Source organism: Paroedura picta, chromosome 2 (genome assembly GCF_049243985.1).
Source record: "Paroedura picta isolate Pp20150507F chromosome 2, Ppicta_v3.0, whole genome shotgun sequence".
Taxonomy (NCBI): Eukaryota; Metazoa; Chordata; class Lepidosauria; order Squamata; family Gekkonidae; genus Paroedura; species Paroedura picta.
Window position 1 is genome coordinate 85,128,078 of NC_135370.1, and position 18,705 is coordinate 85,146,782.

General features: G+C 43.1%; 1 protein-coding gene across 7 annotated transcripts in view; it reads left to right on the forward strand.

Moving 5' to 3' along the window:
• Window positions 1–18,705, forward strand: part of LOC143829878 (tetraspanin-4) — a 724,382-nt gene that overhangs the window by 23,481 nt on the left and 682,196 nt on the right. Inside the window, exon 1 of one of the 7 annotated variants that reach the window (XM_077321420.1) lies at window positions 13,768–13,813. The exons of the other annotated variants lie outside the window; for them this stretch is intronic. Within the exon in view, the coding sequence (XP_077177535.1) occupies window positions 13,783–13,813 (31 nt within the window). The 5' untranslated portion in view covers window positions 13,768–13,782. Of the gene's footprint in view, window positions 1–13,767; window positions 13,814–18,705 lie in introns of those variants that run through there. 7 annotated transcript variants of the gene reach the window in all.

Sequence of the window (18,705 nt, forward strand, 5' to 3'; positions counted from 1 at the left end):
GGAGTTTATTAGTGCTGGGCTGGGCTGCTTTCAATTTCCATTCTTCCTTTGTTGAACCCCCAGGCCATCCCATGTAGACATGAAGGGTAGCATCTAATACAGGGGTAGGAAAACTTTTTGGGTCAAGTACTGAAAATAATGTAACTCCTACCTGTGAAAGGGCTACTGTGCCAGCAGAGAGAAGTGATGGCAAGAAGGAGAGATGAAGCTTGTGCCTGGAGACACACTTGGAGATGGTGAAGCCCCAGTGCTGCTGCTGGGAGCCTCTCAGGGATTCTCTTTGGACTCTGCTCAAGGCTGTGAAGCATCTGGGAGTTGATGGCGAGCATAAGCCATGCCTATTCCCTTCCGCCACGCCACTGGCCCCAGCAGCACAGCTGAAGTCTCAGCCACTGAGATAGGGAGCAAAACTGTCAGTAATAGCTGTCTCTGGTGCTGTTGGTGTGCATGAGGGGTTGCCTGCCCCAGTCTAATAGTGGTCAAAGGCCAGGAGGAGATGTTTGAGTGTCATGCTGTTGGAGAAGCAACAAGAGGGGATCAATACTTGAATTGTAAGGAGAGCCCAGCTCTACAAAAAGTGTGCTTGTGCACCCTTCTTCTCAGCTAGATTTATTTCCTGCAACTTAAAAACAGCAAAAATAGCAGCACCCCCCCTCCCGGTCCCCGAATTTACTAAACAAGAAACAAAGGCCCCAGTGCTTCATAAAATATTAATGGGCATTGCCTTGACTCCTCTTGACAAATTAAGCATGTCACTTTGCGTGCCCTGAGGGTGTGAGACGCTGCTCAGCATGGTTGTTCTCTCACCTTAAGCATGCATTAAAGAGACACGCTTGGTCTCGCAAGAGATACTGACGTTATTGCACTGCAAATCCAGTAACCATAGGGGTCCAGGACTTAAAGCACTGCTGTTAAAATGGCCTTTTTTTTTTTTTAAAAAGAAGGTTCTCTGTCGAATTGCAAATTACTTTAGTTGTGCTCTTTTCAAAATGGACTCTTCAGGTCTTCAAGCGACTACTGTGCATGCACTGTAATGACTTTGCAAAAGGTTTTTTATTATAGTATTTAGACTTAAGAGTAGGAACAGTTACGTTTTAATGGGTAAAGAGGAAGAAAGCCCTTAAGCCTTGTCTGTTGCTTTTATAAATATGGATATCTGTTCTTTTGTGTTTCCTGTTGGTTTTTTATTAAAGGGCCACTGCCAGAATGTATTAGCAGCATTTTTAACTGGTGGCTAGTTGCAGGTGAGGCAGGGAGGGGTACTGAGTGAGCCATGTGTATGCACACACATGTGCTGCAAAGCTGCCAATGAAGGAGGGCTGTGGGCTGTGGCTGATGTGATGAGCATAACCAAACCCAGACTGGGAGTGCTTGGGATTCAGGTAGCAGCGGGTGTCTTTTATCAGGACTGACATGCATTGGCAGAGGTTTTGTAAAGCTTTTGGTAGTGCAGATAGCTTCAGGCAAACAAAGACGGCATTCTCCTTCCAAGTTCTGAAAGGTTTATTTTAGCGTTCAAGATAGACTGGAGTCTAACAGAGCTGTTACACTGGCAAGGCTTCTCCACCCAGCCCTGTCCTCATCTTGGCATGCTAGCACCCACAGGCATGGAAACTGTTTTAAGTTTCGTAGGCAGCATGGAAAGGCGACAAAGTTACCATTGAAAGCCTACAGTCGGCGGGACAGCTCAAACCGGAATACTCTCTGCTTGTGGATGGCTCAGTCTAAAAACTGCTGGCTGGTGAGGAGGAGAGAGAGGAGGCAGGAGGAAGGGGAGAGCTGTGCCTGAGACTTGACTGTGGGCATTCAGTGAACGAGAGCACAAGGGCTGCAGGGCTGAACTTCCTTACTTGCAGGCAACTCCTGCTGGATTAGGCGAGGCCTGCTTCTGAGCACAGCTGCATCGGAGAACAGCGGGCTTTCCACCTCACGCTTTGTGTAGCACTAGTCGAGGGCTGTAAGTTTTAATTTCTTGGGGGTAGTCAGGGCATGCTGTCTTCCGAAGTACAGTAAACCGGTGGCACGTGCAGCATATTAGAACTCTGGTGCTCCTAGGGTGCGTGATTAAGTCATGTAGCTCGATGCATTGGGGAAGAGTTATTGGGGAGTTTGTTCTGGAAGGGCAGCAGCTACTCTGCCTGATCTGATATGCAGCTGCTGCTAGGCTTTCCGGCAGAGAGTGGGAATAATAAAATAATGTTCTGATCAGGAGGTCACACGATAAAGCAGCTTTGGAGTGATTGAGAAACTCGTTTCTGTCAAGAGACTGATGGCTCCTCCGAGCTGCGCTCAGAGAATGATTCCTTTGCATTCTTTTTTGTAAATGCTGGAAGGGTGCGTTCTGAATAAACAGCAGTTTGATCAGTGTTTTAGCTCCGAACAGAAACTTGCCTTTGCTGCTGCCTTTCCAAAAATACTCCCGAGGGTTTCTGCATGAAAAAAAAAAATCCTTTTGCCATCTTAAATACACTGGGGGTGTGTATGTGTGTGAATCTTCCCTCTCCTGACTCAGGATTACAACAGCACGTTTAAAGTTTCCCAAGATTCTTTCATGGCCTATAAATGAGATTATCCCACCAGTTTATCTACATATTGATTACAGTTATCATGTAATAACTTGGATTTAAGAACTTGTGAGTCTCAGTCATCCATGCTAAGTCTGTCATTGAAGGCTGCTCTACTCGGTAGGAGCCTCTTAATGCTGAGGCAGACCTGTTTCAATAAAGAACTGTGATGCCCTCCTGTCCTCTGTCTGTGGTGGAACAGCTGGACAGGGCGTGATGTTATGCTGGCCACTTGCAGTCTTCGCAGTGCCTCTTTCTGCTTACCTCTTTCTTGACTGAGGAGGGGACCAGGATTGCTGTCACAGCTGTCATGGCTCTCTCTTCCCTGCCACCAGATGTCAGTTTTATTTGTGATCTTGTGCAGTTGCCAGTGTGGCCCTGCTTTGCTTTTTGTGAATGCGTCTGCATTACATGAGGCAACTGAACTCTGTTGCAAAGTTGTTCAGGATTTGATTGCATGCCTGATGGAATGTATTGGGAATATGGTCTGCTTTCCCACTAGTCTCCCTTAGACATAAGCGACCTGGAGGGACTTCTTCCATAGTAAACAAACAAATGCTTTTCTGTTTCCGTCCAAAGTGCTTCTGACTCCACATCAGTGTTTGGGGAAGAAATGGGAGAGCCAAAAGGTCTGGGTTCTGTTTCTGGCTTCATCAGACACTTTCCTTAGAAGTATTATCTTTGTTCTTTTTGCTTTGGAGGGTCTGATGTGCTCATGGAATTGGGGCTTAGAAAAGGATTGCTAACATTCCTCCACCCTTCACCCTGCCAGTCCTCGTTCCCTGCATAAGTAGGGACACCACTTTGGCAATTCTGATTTGATGGCACTGGGTGATCACAGAATCATAGAGTTGGAAGGGTCCATAAAGGCCATCTAGTCCAACCCCCTGCTCAACGCAGGATCAGCCCAAAGCATCCTAAAGCATCCAAGAAAAGTGTGTATCCAACCTTTGCTTGAAGACTTCCAGTGAGGGGGAGCTCACCACCTCCTTAGGCAGCCTATTCCACTGCTGAACTACTCTGACTGTGAACATTTTTTTCCTGATATCTAGCCTATATTGTTGTACTTGTAGTTTAAACCCATTACTGCGATCATTACTGTGATCATTTTTGTCTTGGGGTGGGTGGGTTGGATAGCAGCAGTTCTTCTCACTTGAAGTGTTGCTGGGTCCCTCCTTTTTGTTGACAGAGATTGAATATGCAGAGAGGGTGCAGCACCAGTTGCTTGAATAAAATTGTTTTATTTATGAAGAGAAACAACCATGGATAGAAAGAGAGATCTAGCTACCTGTTTTAGCTGTTGTCTGCTTGCATCCTGTCTTTTCAGCAACTGTTCTGGAGGCAAACAGGAAGTACACTGAAAAAGCCAATCAGGACATTAGAGGAGGTCATCTGACAATCATCAGGAAGTTCCTATCCTATCTATGCTATATATCTCCTTTGATGCCCCCCTACAGGACACCTTTATATTCTGCTCAATTATGCAAACTGAAGATCTTGCATAGTCCAACACTTTTTGCCATTTGAATGTGGTTTGGGCTCTGACTCCTTCGATGCCAGTGGGAAGGAGAGATAACTGCAGAAATAAGGAGGAGAAGGTTCTTTAAAGAATAAATGTATTAATATATTTGTATGTAAAAATTCTTGCTGTTGTTCTCTACCCCAAGTTTCAGGGATTCGATGACCTGCCACATTCATGAGTGCATGTGAGAGCATAATACATGTCCATGGAAGTTCAGGAAAGAAAAGGTCCTTACACATTTCTGCAGTCATGTTCACTAATGCTTATATGCATTAGACCAGCAGGCAGCAAAAACCTGAGACGAGACCCCTCAGAATTCTGTCCACAAGGATGCTGATTATGCTGACCTAATAAGATTGGCCCTTTGATTATCCCAACATAGTGTTGGCAGTCCGTATTTCACAGACAAAGTGTCCTGCTGGGGTTGCCAGAAACTGGCTGCTACTTGACAGTATTTTACACAAATACACATTGGGGGAACCTCAAATGAACAGAGAGTAACTTTTTCAGGATTTGGAGTAAAGGTCACCACAGGGCAGGAAGAGAGACACATTTACTGAGGAATTTATTTTTGGATATGGGCTTTCACTGCTGCAGTAACTTTACAGAAAGAATGATGTTCTGTAGGCATTTTTTTTACAATCGGCTACCTCCTGAATTACACAGACATTGCATTTATTTGTAGCTTTTGTGCTGTGTCTTGCATTAAACAGTTGTTTGATGTTGAACCAGCAGAAGTCAGGAGATGGTAGTTTGTAGCTCTTTCAAGTTTTGAGCAGAGTGAGTCTTGGAATTGGGACTTTGTATAATAGCTACAGTGTGTGTTTTTAACAAGAAGTAGGTGGTAGAACATATAGCTGTCTGAACTTATCAATAGCCAGAAGGCACATTGGAAAACGAAATGTCAAACCCCCACTGTGGAACTGATGTGCAACCTGATATTTCCACTGTGGTATATCAGAAGCCTCTGGGATTCCAAGTATCTTTCTGCACAATCAGTTTTTTTTACACAATAAGTGTGCCTTTGTTTCCTTTTTGTTGGAAACACATCTTGAATGTGTTCCCTTAAAATTGTTCCATTTTTGTACATGGATTGTACCTGGGGCAAATGTGATACTTCCTAGATAACAACTGCAATGGTATGAAACGTACCTGCATGAATATCGTGAACACTTAAATGGATAACTATTTTTATTTTATTGAATTTCCTGGTTGCCAATTTATACAAAATAAAACTATTCTCAAGACAACTCACAGTAATAACAGTATACAAAAATAGTACAGTAAGTGCAAGATTTGAGATGTATCAAAATGAACAAAACAGCCAGCAAGCAGCAGCGGTAATAATCAGCCAGATGTTGGAAACTTGGAAGGAAAAGTTAAGTTCTTACTATAGGCTGAAGAAGAATAGAGATATTGCCTGAAAGGTCATTTTAGACCATGAATTGCGTCCAGTGGGTGCTACTGCAGGGGGGAAATATATATGTCTTAATCTAATATTAAGAAACATTAGTACCTCCAGATCTCTGACGATGCTCACTAAGGTATGTTGGATTAAAAGCACTGCTTTCTTGCTATATCTTGAATCAGATGGGAAGGTCTGCAACAAATCAAAGAGCACTAGGGTCATTTCAAGTTTGGTGTAGTGGTTAAGAGTAGCGTCCACTAAACTGGGGGGGGGCAAGTTTGATTCCCCACTCTCCTACATGCAGCCAGCTGGGTGACCTTGGGCAAGACACAGTCTTAACAGTGCTATTCTCACAGAGCAGTTCCGTGAGATCTCTCTCAGTCCCACCTCCTTCATAGGGTGTCTGCAGTTGGGAGAAGGGAAGGTGATTGTAAACCACGTTGAGAGTTCTTTGGGTAGTGAAAAGTAGACTAGAACAACCAACTTCTTATTCTTATGTTTCCCACCCCAATATTATTTTCTCCTTTCCTGTGTTTCCCCTTCCAGTCCTTTATTGTGCAGATGAGATATTACAATATAGTTTAAGGGTACAGTATACCCAGAAGTATTCTTGTGTTTCTTCAGTTCCCTTCAGTGTAGCTTGAAAAGGAAATCTGTACTTGTGCTGCTTTGTTCAGTGAATACAGAATGGGAGGGGAAAGTATGAGTACCCAAATCCTAGTTGGCTCAATAACATGTTGACAGATTGCACTCAAAGGGTGCTTGTTAATGGCTTTTCATCCTCTGTCCTGGGTTCTGTGTTGTTCAACATATTCATAAATGATTTGGATGATGATACTAAACTGGGAGGGGTAGCAGACACAGAAGAGGACAGAAGCAGGATACAGGATGATCTTGACAGGCTGGAGAACTGGGCAAAAATGAATAAAATGAATATTAATAGTGATAAATGTAAAGTTCTGCATTTAGGTAGAAAAAATCAAATGCATTATTATAGGATGAGGGAGACTTGTGTTATCAGTAGCATGTGCGAAAAGGATCTAGGAGTCTTAGTAGACCATGTACTGAACATGAGTCAGCAGTATGACTCAGTGGCGAAAAAAGTAAATGGGATATTGGGCTGTCTAGTATGAGAGAAATAACCTCCATAGTGGAGGAACACCTTTACTCTGCTTTACTTAGACCCCACTTAGAATACTGTGTTCAGTTTTGAGCTCCACAATTGAAGAATGATGTTGACAAACTGAAGTGTGTCCAGGGGAGGGCAACGAAAATGGTGAGGGGTTTGGAGACCAAGATGTATGAGGAAAGGTTGAGATAGCTTGGTCTTTTTAGCCTGGAGAGAAAATGACTAAGAGGTGATTTGATAGCCATCTTCAAGTACTTAAAGGGCTGTCACATAGAGGATGGAGCAGAGTTTTAAACTCCCATTTTAAACTCCCATTGTATACAGCACTGGTCAGACCACACCTGGAGTACTGTGTGCAGTTCTGGAGGCCTCACTTCAAGAAGGACATAGATAAAATTGAAAGGGTACAGAGGAGAGCGACGAGGATGATCTGGGACCAAGGGACCAAGCCCTATGAAGATAGGTTGAGGGACTTGGGAATGTTCAGCCTGGAGAAAAGGAGGTTGAGAGGGGACATGATAGCCCTCTTTAAGTTTTGAAAGGTTGTCACTTGGAGGAGGGCAGGATGCTGTTCCCATTGGCTGCAGAGGAAAGGACACGCAGTAATGGGTTTAAACTACAAGTACAACGATATAGGATAGATATCAGGGAAAAAAATTTCACAGTCAGAGTAGTTCAGCAGTGGAAGAGGCTGCCTAAGGAGGTGGTGAACTCCCCCTCACTGGCCGTCTTCAAGCAAAGGTTGGATACACACTTTTCTTGGATGCTTTGGGCTGATCCTGCGTTGAGCAGGGGGTTGGACTATATGGCCCCTTCCAACTCTATGATTCTAAACCTTAGAAGTTTTAAAGCAGAGGCTAGATAGCCACCTCACAGAAATGCTGATTCTGTGTACTTAGGCAGATTGTTAGTGGCTGGGCAGAGGGGATTCTGTCCATGCTTGGTTCTTATGGCCCTTTCCTGCCCAGGGGAATGCCCCACTTTGGGGGCAGGAGGCAAAATTCCTCTAGGCCAGAATGGCCAGGGATTCTGGTTATTTTGGTGGAGGCATCATCTGGGCATGAAACTGGGGTAACTGTGGGTGGGCAGGTAGTTGTGAATTTCCTGAATTCTGCAGGGATTTGGACTAGATGTCTTTGGAGGTCCCTTCCAACTCTATTATTCAAGCTTGTGAGGATTTTATAGGTAATAGCCAGAACCATGAATCAGATCAGTACCAGAAACTGATAGTATTTATTTATTTATTGCACTTATATACCGCCCACCCCTGAGGCTCGGGTATGTAATATAACCTTCCCTCTCTCTATGTCATTTTCTCTTACTGAAGTTTCCTTTTTTCTAGTCAGTCCCCATGTAGACCAAATTGGTTTAATTTTCACATTGATACAGAATCACTAGTTGTGCCACTGAGCCGTAATACTCCGGTTTGTATGTAAAACAATATCATTGTGCCCCTTTTGCCTTAAGCTTTATGTTCATGCTTAGACACTAAGGTCAGATGTGGTCCAAGGAATGAGGATGGAGTCAGGGGAGAGAGTGCAATGTCAGCTGCAGTTAGTACAGATTGTTTCTCAAAGAACTTGCTACCTGTAGATTCTTTTAAAGGTAGCCATAAAGTCCATAGAGGAAGCGGAGTTATTGGTGGCAGTCCAATAGTGACCGAAAGGTCGCTTCTAGGTGGTGGGGGTACATGTACCTGTACTTTGTGGCTTCTTAGGCAACAGGCAGCCAACTTTCTCTGGGCAACTTTTCAGAATGTTTAAAATAAGGGCCAGTTTAGTCCTCTGCTGATTAAAATAATACAAGAGTGCCATTTTACTATGAGTTGCAAACACAATTGACTTGAGAATTTTAACAGCATGTGATGTTATACCATGGTTAGGCGTAGAAAGTAAATGGCCCCAGGAGGTTGTACAAAGAGCTCTTTTTAAACCTGAAAATCATGGATAAGTGTTGTCAATGCCAATTCAATCTACTAATTAAAGGCGCTCTAAATTAAGTAGTTCTTAAATTAATATTTAAGCAATCCAAATATTATTTGAATCCCCCTACATATTTTCTGGCTATTTAATGTCCGTGATGATTTAGTTTGATTAAGTGTTACCTTTAAAAGCATCGCTTGAATCGAGAGGCTGATCAGAGCACCATCAACACTGAACACCTTTTAAGAGACAGTTACAATTAAAATCTGATTTAAAAGCTCCATTTAAATCTGTGGCTAATGACAAAATCAATTCTTTCGATTAATGCCTTTGGGACTCCATGCAGTGCTTGTTGGCATAAGAAAATGAACAGTGTTGGGGGAGAAATTTTAGATGTAGGAACGGCATGCCAACATTTCTCTCCTAAAACACCTGGGAAGGGGAAATTAACAAAACCCCTGTAATTCTAAAAAAAACTGTATTTTTAATTGAAAACTACTTCCTGGCAAGTGCCTCGGCAAAATATTAGCTTCAAATCTAAAAATTGCAAAGAAAACTGGCAAGCGATAAAAAATTATTTTTATTTTTAAGTTACAGAATCAAAATATTTCTTAAGGAGGAATTCATTCTTATCAGGACAGCACGCCTGTTGCCCAGAATTGGTTCCAGTATGTTCCTCAAGCTGTATGCTGTTAGGCAAGAGTGCAGTTGTCTTCAATTAAATAAGGTACTTTCCCCCCAGCATAGCTAATGGAAAAAGAGGGAGAACGCTAAACATCTGTAATTCTGCCCTGAAGACAGTTGCCCTGCTAGCCTCTGTTTCTTAATGTTTGGAAGTACCTATTTCCCAACTTCAGTGGGAGTACAAAGAAAATTGACTGGTCTGCTAGTGGGATTTCAAAAATAATTTATCCTCTACCTCTTATGGAAGTAATAGGGGAAAAAACATCAAATGCCCAGAATACAATACTATTAGGGAAAAATTAAAATATGGGATGCTATGCTGTCTTGCAAATAAGGAGGTCTATCATGGTCTGCTAGAACCATGCAAAGTCCCCAGTGGACCAGGGAGAAGACATGGAATTAAAATACTTTTAATTCTCACTTGGAGATTTTCTCTTGAAATCACAACACCAAGTTATACTTTCCCCACTTTAAATGTCTTGATAATTCTTCCCATCTAGACTGAAAGAATGTACTTTTCCACCTATCGATTCTGGGCTCTGGTCTGTGCTGCCCTTTTGTCATGCAAGCCTGATATTGTCATTTTTCTCTTGACTTTTCTACTTTTCTGATGGAAAATGGTGTGTGGGATGGTGGCAGATATCTACACTAGTGAAACTAGCAAGGTTTCCCTCTCCATGTTCTTCAGTAGAGCAGTTAAAATGCAGGGGGGGGGAACTCTTCCCACACATACTCCATTTCTCTTTTTTGTAGGGGGGGGAGAAGGTGGGCGGGGAACTAAAAATGGGCATCAAGTAGAGTGCATCTATTCTTATGGGGTACAAAAACACAGTAAGATTAAAACGATTGTTAATTCACCTTCCTTTGTGGTCATATTAAAAACAATACAACTGAATTTGTTTGTTTGTTTATTTATTTAATTTCTATACCACCCTTCCATAAGGCTCAGGGCGGTTTACATACAACATGGGGGAAATTTAAGGTTGTATTTATATATTTCACAGATGCGTACCATCAGTGGGGAAGAAGGGCTCACCGTGAATTACATATGATGCCCTAGATTAGCGATCCCCAACCTGTGGGCTACGGACCACGTGTGGTCCTTCGACTAATTGGAGGTGGGCCCCGAAGGACGCCTTCTCTCCAACCCCCTGGCCCTTAACTTCATACCCCCTAGCCCTTTACAACACACTTCATTGTTGTGGCGTGTCTGTATCTTATTTTGAAGGGATGTTTAAACATTACCATAGCGATCAGAGAGCGCTAGGGCAGTAGTTGAGAGTAGAGGAGTAAACTACCCGCCCCCCCCACCGGGCCTCAGTAAAAGGTGTTGAGTGGTCCCCGGTGATAAAAAGGTTGGGGGCCACTGCCCTAGATAACGTTCTTTTTTCCTATATTTTTCCAGTTAACATAGAATACAGAAAAATCAAAAAAGATTTTACAAGTATCCTAGAAAATCATCCCAGTATCTTTGAAATTCTTCGTCTGGTCTCTGACCATGTTTGTTAACCTTGCCATTACAGCAAGTTCTCTGAGTGTTTCACACCATAAGTCAATCTGTGGTTCATGTTGTTCTTAATGCACATATTTTTTTATTATACACACAAAGAAGTATTTTGGGAATGTGACTTACCGGTAATAAATCTGTTTATCTAGTCTAGCAGTTATAATGAACTAGGAGAGAGTGCAATTGTCTTTAATTAAAGAGGGTACTTTTCCCCCAGCATAGCTAATGAAAAAAGAGGGGGGAATGCTATACGTTTAGAGGAACAACTATTTGCTTTATTGAAAATAACGAACATGAAATGTATCTGTGCTTTATGTTCAGACTACACAAAAGTAGTTCTGATCATGGAGAAATTTCATGGAGTGTTGCAATAAAGAGATGGAACCTTGGGACCAGCATCTTTCAAGGAACTGAAAAGGTGTCTAGTATGAGAGAAATATACTCCACGGTGGAGGAACACCTTGTGGTGGATAAAAAGGAGTGCATTGCAAGCAGAGAGTTGGTATTATCCAAGTCTATGTGTCCATCATATAGTGGCCCTCTGAGGCTCTGTAAGGGAATCTTGGCATGGCCTGATCCACACTCAGGTTGGTATTGTGTACACTGTTGAAGCCCTGCTGAAATTTCTCAAGAGCCTCTTTCCCAGATGATACTTCCCCAAGTAGAAAAGAGGCACTTGAGGACAGGAGAGGAATCTGTCAGAAGAGTTGTGGATGAGGACAAATGGAAGAGGACAAAGATACAAAGCTTAACAGCTCGGATGTATGCCTCTTGAATTCATGTTCAAGTTTCTTTCTGAACAAAACAACTCTATTAAAAAGCTCTCCTTGCAAACATGCTATTTATAGCTTTTAGTGACATGTGAGATAAATGAGGACTCCAACTGAATTCCAAACTTCCATTTTACTTGGTACATTTATATTAACACAAATTATTCTTAGAGAACTGATGATCCATGCTGTCAAGTACCAGGCCATTTCTGCACGGAGGGGCAAACCACGTGTGGTGGGATTGTAAACCTTGCATTTGCGGCTCTCCAAACAGGATACCCATCCCACATTTCTCAGCCTCCGCATCACGCTTTTTCCACTCTGTACGAGGTGAGCAAAGTGAGGTCCAGGGTGATGAACTTGGTCCTTGGGTCCCTCTCCAAGGTGGCTTGACTCTGTGGTGGCTCTCAGGGTGTGAAGGGCACCTCATCCGTGTTCTCCAGCTGCTACTGGCTGCTTTCTTCGATGGCAGGCTTCCTCACCTTTAACTTCAGGCTGCGAACCATGCATTTGGGGTGACCAGTGTCATCCCCTTCTCCGTAGATACCCTGCAGCTCACTGAAGAATGCGAAAGTCACTGGTGCAGCTCTGGAGACCGTGTAGTTCACACAACAAAAGTACTCCTGCCTGAGGGTCTTTGTCCAGCACTCAAGTCCTGTCTGGTTGTGCCTGAGAGCCCTCATCTGCCTTGCTACCTCCTCGAAAACCTTCCAATTCCGATGAGAGACGTTGAGCCTCCTGGACCTTCTCATCAGCAAAGATGGCCAAGAGGGCTCTTACCTCGTTGTCTCTCCATGTGGGTCCCCTTGTGCCAGCAATAGAGGGCAAAGAGGAAGCCTGAGAGGTAAAGTTGATTGGGTCACAAGGATCACACATTGTCTTTCTTAGCCCCGACAAGGTTTTTGTCTTCCATGGAACATGCAGCCACCATTTCAGATAGTGGCGAAGCAATGCGTACGTATTGCTACCGCTATCAAAATGAAAAAAAAAGCTTTGTGGGTTCTAAGCACAGAAGAAATACTCCTATAACACAGATGCCTGGCAAAGGGTGAGAAGTATCCCACATAAACCCCCGTACCCTACCAGTTGATCATCTCCCCACAAAATAGAAATGCATAAATGTATCTAGCCGCTTGCTGCCGCTCACTCCCACTATATACCTATGCCCTTAAATGAGAAGATGTCTTTAAATCCATTTGATTGACACTGTAATGTATAAATGTTCACTTTGTGTACCACTGTAATTTTAAAATGATTTTTTAGTTTGCCAAAATGTGAGCAGATGCCTGTACGTGTTGCTATGCATGCAGCACAATATATTTTTTAAATGCCATGGTCAAAGAAACAGGCAGTGGGAGGCAGGTGCGAGGGTGGGACAATGCTGCCGAGACAGTTGTGCATTTTCTCCTCCATACAGGGTTGTCTCTGGTTACTCACCAAAAGGATGCGAGATAAAAAGTGGCAAATCTGCTTTTTTTTATTTCACTCATCGCAAGGCAAATGTGGGCAAAACTCGAGCCAGCCTTGGGATGCAGGCGACATCATGTGGAGGGGGCTCTAAAACCCACCAACAACCAGAGGCTGTCCAGGGGCAGATTCCTCATGCAGAAATGGCCCCAGTCTTCATGATTTCATAATGGGGTAGGAGGCGGGTATGGAGAAGGTAAAGGTAAAGGTATCCCCTGTGCAAGCACCGAGTCATGTCTGACCCTTGGGGTGATGCCCTCTAGCGTTTTCATGGCAGACTCAATACGGGGTGGTTTGCCAGTGCCTTCCCCAGTCATTACCGTTTACCCCCCAGCAGCAAGCTGGGTACTCATTTTACCGACCTCGGAAGGATGGAAGGCTGAGTCAACCTTGAGCCGGCTGCTGGGATCGAACTCCCAGCCTCATGGGCAAAGCTTTCAGACGGCTGCCTTACCACTCTGCGCCACAAGAGGCTCATAGGGTATGGAGAAGGTAAGGGGAAATGATTGAGATGCTCACGACTTGCCAGTGCAAATGATTAGCTTTTTCAACTCTGTACATTTGAGTGTTTTAAAATCTTTAATCAAACAATTTAATGCACTAGATCTCCATTTGATAGGGATAGAAGAAGCATCCTGCTGCAGAGCTTTGCATTTCGAAAATTAAGAGGAAAAAATAGATTATTTTGCATGGAACTGTTATGGAAAAATGCTAGACATGCGCTTTACCACTTGATGAATACAGTGGGAAGTGCTTAGCCTCTAAAAATATGCCCAGTTGAGAAATCTCTATGCTGAGCATCTGAAATTATGATTCTGGAGGAAAGGCATTTCAATGAAGGTAAGTTAGCCTGTTGGCTGGTTGCTTATACAATAGCCTGAATCTTTATGCTGGAAATGGGAGAACAAAGGTCTTCTGAAAATGTCTAAGGTGAATAAAGAACTGGAAGCAGGAGTAAGAGAAACCAGAAGAGTAATACAAACTGGATATTAGGAAACAAATTTGGGGGAAGGGACGTGCCAAAAAAAATGAATCTGTGGGTATTAGTGGTGGGAATGGGAAGAGGAAATGACTTTGTAAAGCAGGCATTCCCAATGTGGCACCCACGGACACCATGATGCCCACTATTTTCCTGGGTGAGCCAGGTGGGACTTTTGCCCAGTGGGGCTTCTGAATGGCCACTGGAGACCCGAGTGGATGTGCAACTTTATAAAAATGTTGCTTTGGCAGCTGCTGCTACCGCAGCACAAGAAACTATTTTAAAGCAACATGTTTGTTTTAAAAGGCATCCTGTAAAGCAAGTCTTCTGCTTGAAATGCTGAAGAGTTACTATTAGGGTTTTGCAAAAACCTCACTTCTTCATACTTGTCTCTGCCTCTTGTGGCATCCATTTTGTGGTTGTGCCCACCATCCTACTACTTTAAAGAGAATATTTTCAGGTCCTGTGAGGTAGAGTGTTGATGTTGCATAGAAGCATAAAAATTCATTTGCTGGATCAGACCAAGGTCTGCCTTATTTCCCCCTTTCTCTTGCCAACAGTGGCTGGCCAGATGCCCCTGAAAGCTCTTAAGAAGAGCAAGAGGACAGCAGCCCTCCCCTGCTCCCCCCCAGCATTTGGCCTTTAGGAGGGCTGCCATGGATGGAGCTGGATAAAATCAAGATGAGGGTGGCTTGGCAGGCTGGACAGGACCCCATCACTCATTATGAGATCAGAAAAATCAGCATTGGCTGGTTTTTATGGGTTTAACTAGCAACAAAGCCTGTTGTATCTAACAACACAATGGATGCTAGGTTCCCCCCCCCCCCAACCTGGGCAGGCCAGCCGAGGCCTCTCCCCTGCAGCCCCCAAAAGGCCCGCCTAGGCCTCTGTGGGCCTTTTTTGGGGAAGGAAGTGCTGGTGAGGAATTCTTGCTGAGCACGAACAGTGGATCATTACTCATACTTCCTTGCTGCAAAAAGTGCAATTGTTCTTCTGTATTGATAAGTCCATGCACTAGTTTATTCTGTGACACAAGGCTGACCATATTATCTTCCTTCATTACCAGGCAGATAATGTGGTTGCTTCATTTTACTGCCAGCAGAAGGTTGCCTGGTGTGCAGGCATCTTACCCTCTTCCTTTTAAAAGCATCCCAGTGGAGAGTAATGCTGTCATTGAAGATGCCTGACTGAATTTTGCGCACTTAAGACAAATATCCCATGTACCAAACTGTGCCTAATATCTAATTTACAAAAAGGGAAGGCAGGGGAATCACTGAGGTCAGAATGTTGTCTTTAATTTGTGCTGATCTGTATTTTCTGAAGCATTTTGCAGAAGGGAGCATTGCTAGTATGTTGCAGCATTGTGTTTTTGTTGGAGAGACCAATTTGTAGGACACATTGGTATTGAAATCTCTTACAGAGAGTACTGCTGTTTTTAATTGGCAGCAATAGCATGGTCCTCTTTGCCAAGCAATGACTATTTCTTGGGCTGTAACAGTAAACTGTGTACTTTACTGCTGCAGGTGCTGCTTGAACAGTGCTACTATCCAAGTACTTTATGGGGAAGACTTGCCACAGTGTCTCAGATGGTGCAGACTTCCTCTTCAGTTGGTACTCAGGCCCTGCATTCTAGTTGGGATTGAAATTTTGCTATAATTGGAAGCTCAATATACTTTTTATTGACTGTTGAAGACAGCCTGAAGATATCCAGAGCCAGGCTAAGCCTCTGATGCAATGAAGTTATGGTGTCTCCAGTCCATCAGTTGGACAGGTTCCATGTGGGCAGGTTTCCCCGTTGCCTTCAGTGTCTGGGGGTGGGGGGGGTAGCTAGATCAGGAGCACAGCTGCCTTCAGTACTGAAGTTAATGGGAGAAGCTGTTGTGTGGACAAACCTCAGGTAAACCAGAGTTCCTGCCTGCATAAATAACATTTAGATGGTGAGCACTGGTTGCATTGCAAGATGTGCTATGTTTAGAACTGAGCAGTTAATGCAGGATTTTGTTTCATATCTCTTGGATCCAAAGAAAGATCCAGCAGTTTGAAATGCATGGATTCCAGCAGCTGGAGTGCCTGTAATCATAGCTGTAAAACCTGACTTCTGTTCCCATGAGGGACCAAGATTGTGGCAACTTGTGGCCATCCATGTAATGTGGTTTGTCAAGCCCTCTGTTATTGCTGCCTGCCTGGGGCTGCAAATCAGGAGGCAGCTCATAGTATGTTGCTGCCGGGCTATATCCAGCTTTGGAAGTCATCAGTTTTGCATGTCTGTAGTACCCCAAATCCTTTTTGAAAGAATCTTCAAGTAGTGTAAAGATAACATCAGTATTCACAATAGTTTTCAAGTTTATTTGCTGCAGTGGATCCCAAAGAAAAAGATGCTTTTAGATTCTTCAAAGTTCTACCTCCTGTATGTGAATTCTTGGTGTGTCATTTAGTACATAGTTCAGTACTGCTAGAATAAAACATGACCTTTTTCCTTCACATCTGTGCTTTAGATTACTTCTATTCCTCATTTTTAATGGGCACTTTGGATCTTCTTCCCTTGGGTAAACACTTTACCTTGATGTGCATCATTTTTTATATCATAGGCTAGAATACCTTGTTAGACAAAGCGTCATCTGGTGAATAAAGTTCCTTGCCAATACAAAACATGGGACAAGATCATTAAAATGTGTAGTTAATATATTGTAATCCTGTAAGGAAGAACAGCAACTGTTTATTTCTATTAACCTGCCAAACGCTGTGGAGATGGCAGAGCAGCTTAAGGGTAAACATACCTAAATACAACCTGAATTACAGGCCAACCTTAGGGGTGAAAAGTGCAGAAGAGGGGAAATCATGAACTATGTAAGGATTGTAAAATCCTGCTTTCAAATAAGAACAATTATATATTTTCAGAACACTGCTGCCTTGAGCTGTGTTGCTAAGGTTTTGTACATATAATTAGTTTTGCATATCAGCAGGAGTGTCCCCCCCCTCTCACTAAAGCTACACTAACAATAGCCACAGTATAGTAGCAGGAGAGCTTTGCCATTGTCATGTTCTCCAAATAGTCCCCAAATATTTAACAATCAACATTGGAAGCTGACATCTAATTAATGTTTGATGTCTGTTTGATTTGTGTATTTGCTGCTTGATGGTACGTACTTAACAGTAATTAATAGTTGACATGCAGAAGTGTTTATGATTTGACTGCAGGCTTGCAGGAATGTTCTGTTTGACAGTTAAACTAAAGCAATTTGGGGGGATTTGATAGGTGGGTACTTAGGATCCTGCAATATTTGATGTGTAACACCCTCTAAACAGAGGACACATGTTAAATGCTGAAATTAAGCTTTTGAATTTCAATTTTCTAATTATGTTCCTGTAAAAAAATGACATTTTGACCCTTCCAAACTTTTTAGAAGTTTCTCAAAGTACCTGGACACAAGCTTTTGGAAGAGGGTGGAAACATGAAGCAGGAGGAGATAGTGTGTGAGGGAGAGGGACTGTGTTCTGTTGGTATACTTTGCATTCTGTGAGGAAAAGAGTGGTGCGACCATGAGTAGTAGCAGTGAATTGGCCCTCACCAGGCTCTTCCACCAAAACCTCTAGATATTTCCCAACCTAGACCTAGCAATCTTCTATACGGTACCTTGGTTCAAGTCCCTGTGTCTTGAATGTTTTCCATTCTCCAGGCTCAATATGCATGAAACATCAGAGGCTTGGAAGCCTGCAAAGATAATGACATCATACCCAAAGCCACTGTCCTATTATGTTGAAATACCAATAGGAGAAAAAGGTATCAGCACAACAGAAGGCAGAGAGGGATAACTTGGTACCCCAAACAGACTCCAATCCACCATGTAGTCTTTGATTCACAATTTGACCAATCCCAGGCTACCCTCCAAGAACTAGGCAGCATATTCACCAGAAGTGGATGCCTGGCGTGTATCCCAGCATGATATCATGATTGAGCCCAGGGATTAAGTGAGCAATGAAGAGTACTTCACCATAAATATTACTACTGGACATATTACCAAAGAGGTCGAGATGCAGTATATTGGTACTATTATTTTAAGGAGAACTAGAGATTCTCTAGAAAGTAGAGGCTCAGGTCTTGTACCTGTAACTAGAGAAGGAGTTAGAGCTACTGAAGCCTAGTTGTGGCTTGTTCTGTTAGTTGACTGTTGTGTTCCAGTAAACACAATTCTTGTGATCATTACTGCCTCCCCTATTGATCCTTTTCCTCCTTAAAGATATAACAAAAGACCTGAAAACTCACTGTAGCCGAATGGATGGCTGTAAGGGATGGCATCTTAAAGAGGTGGCTATCTACTGAACTTGTGGCCCAAGAGGGTATACTAATGTGAAGTTCATAGATGGTTAAGGGGTTAAAGGTAATAACTAGAACTATGAAGTGGACCCAAAAGCAAATAGATAGGCAGAGCAATTGATGCAGTCCTGGAGTTTCATGTTGGCATTATAGCTGACTCCAAAAAGTAGCCTTGCATCCACATTTTATACCAAGTGGAATTTCAGAGATGTCTTCAAAGACAGCTCCACATCAAATGTGTTACAATTGTCCAGACTGGAGATTAGGGAAGCATGGATCAGTATAGGGTATTTGTCAGAATCTAGGTAAAGGATTAGTTTATAAACTGGATGTAACTGAAAGAAGACACTCCGAGTAAGAGGCCTGACCTGCTTATTCATTAACGAGATCAGGAGCATTCACAAATTCTTATCTTGGCTGGGGGAGGAGGTTGGACAA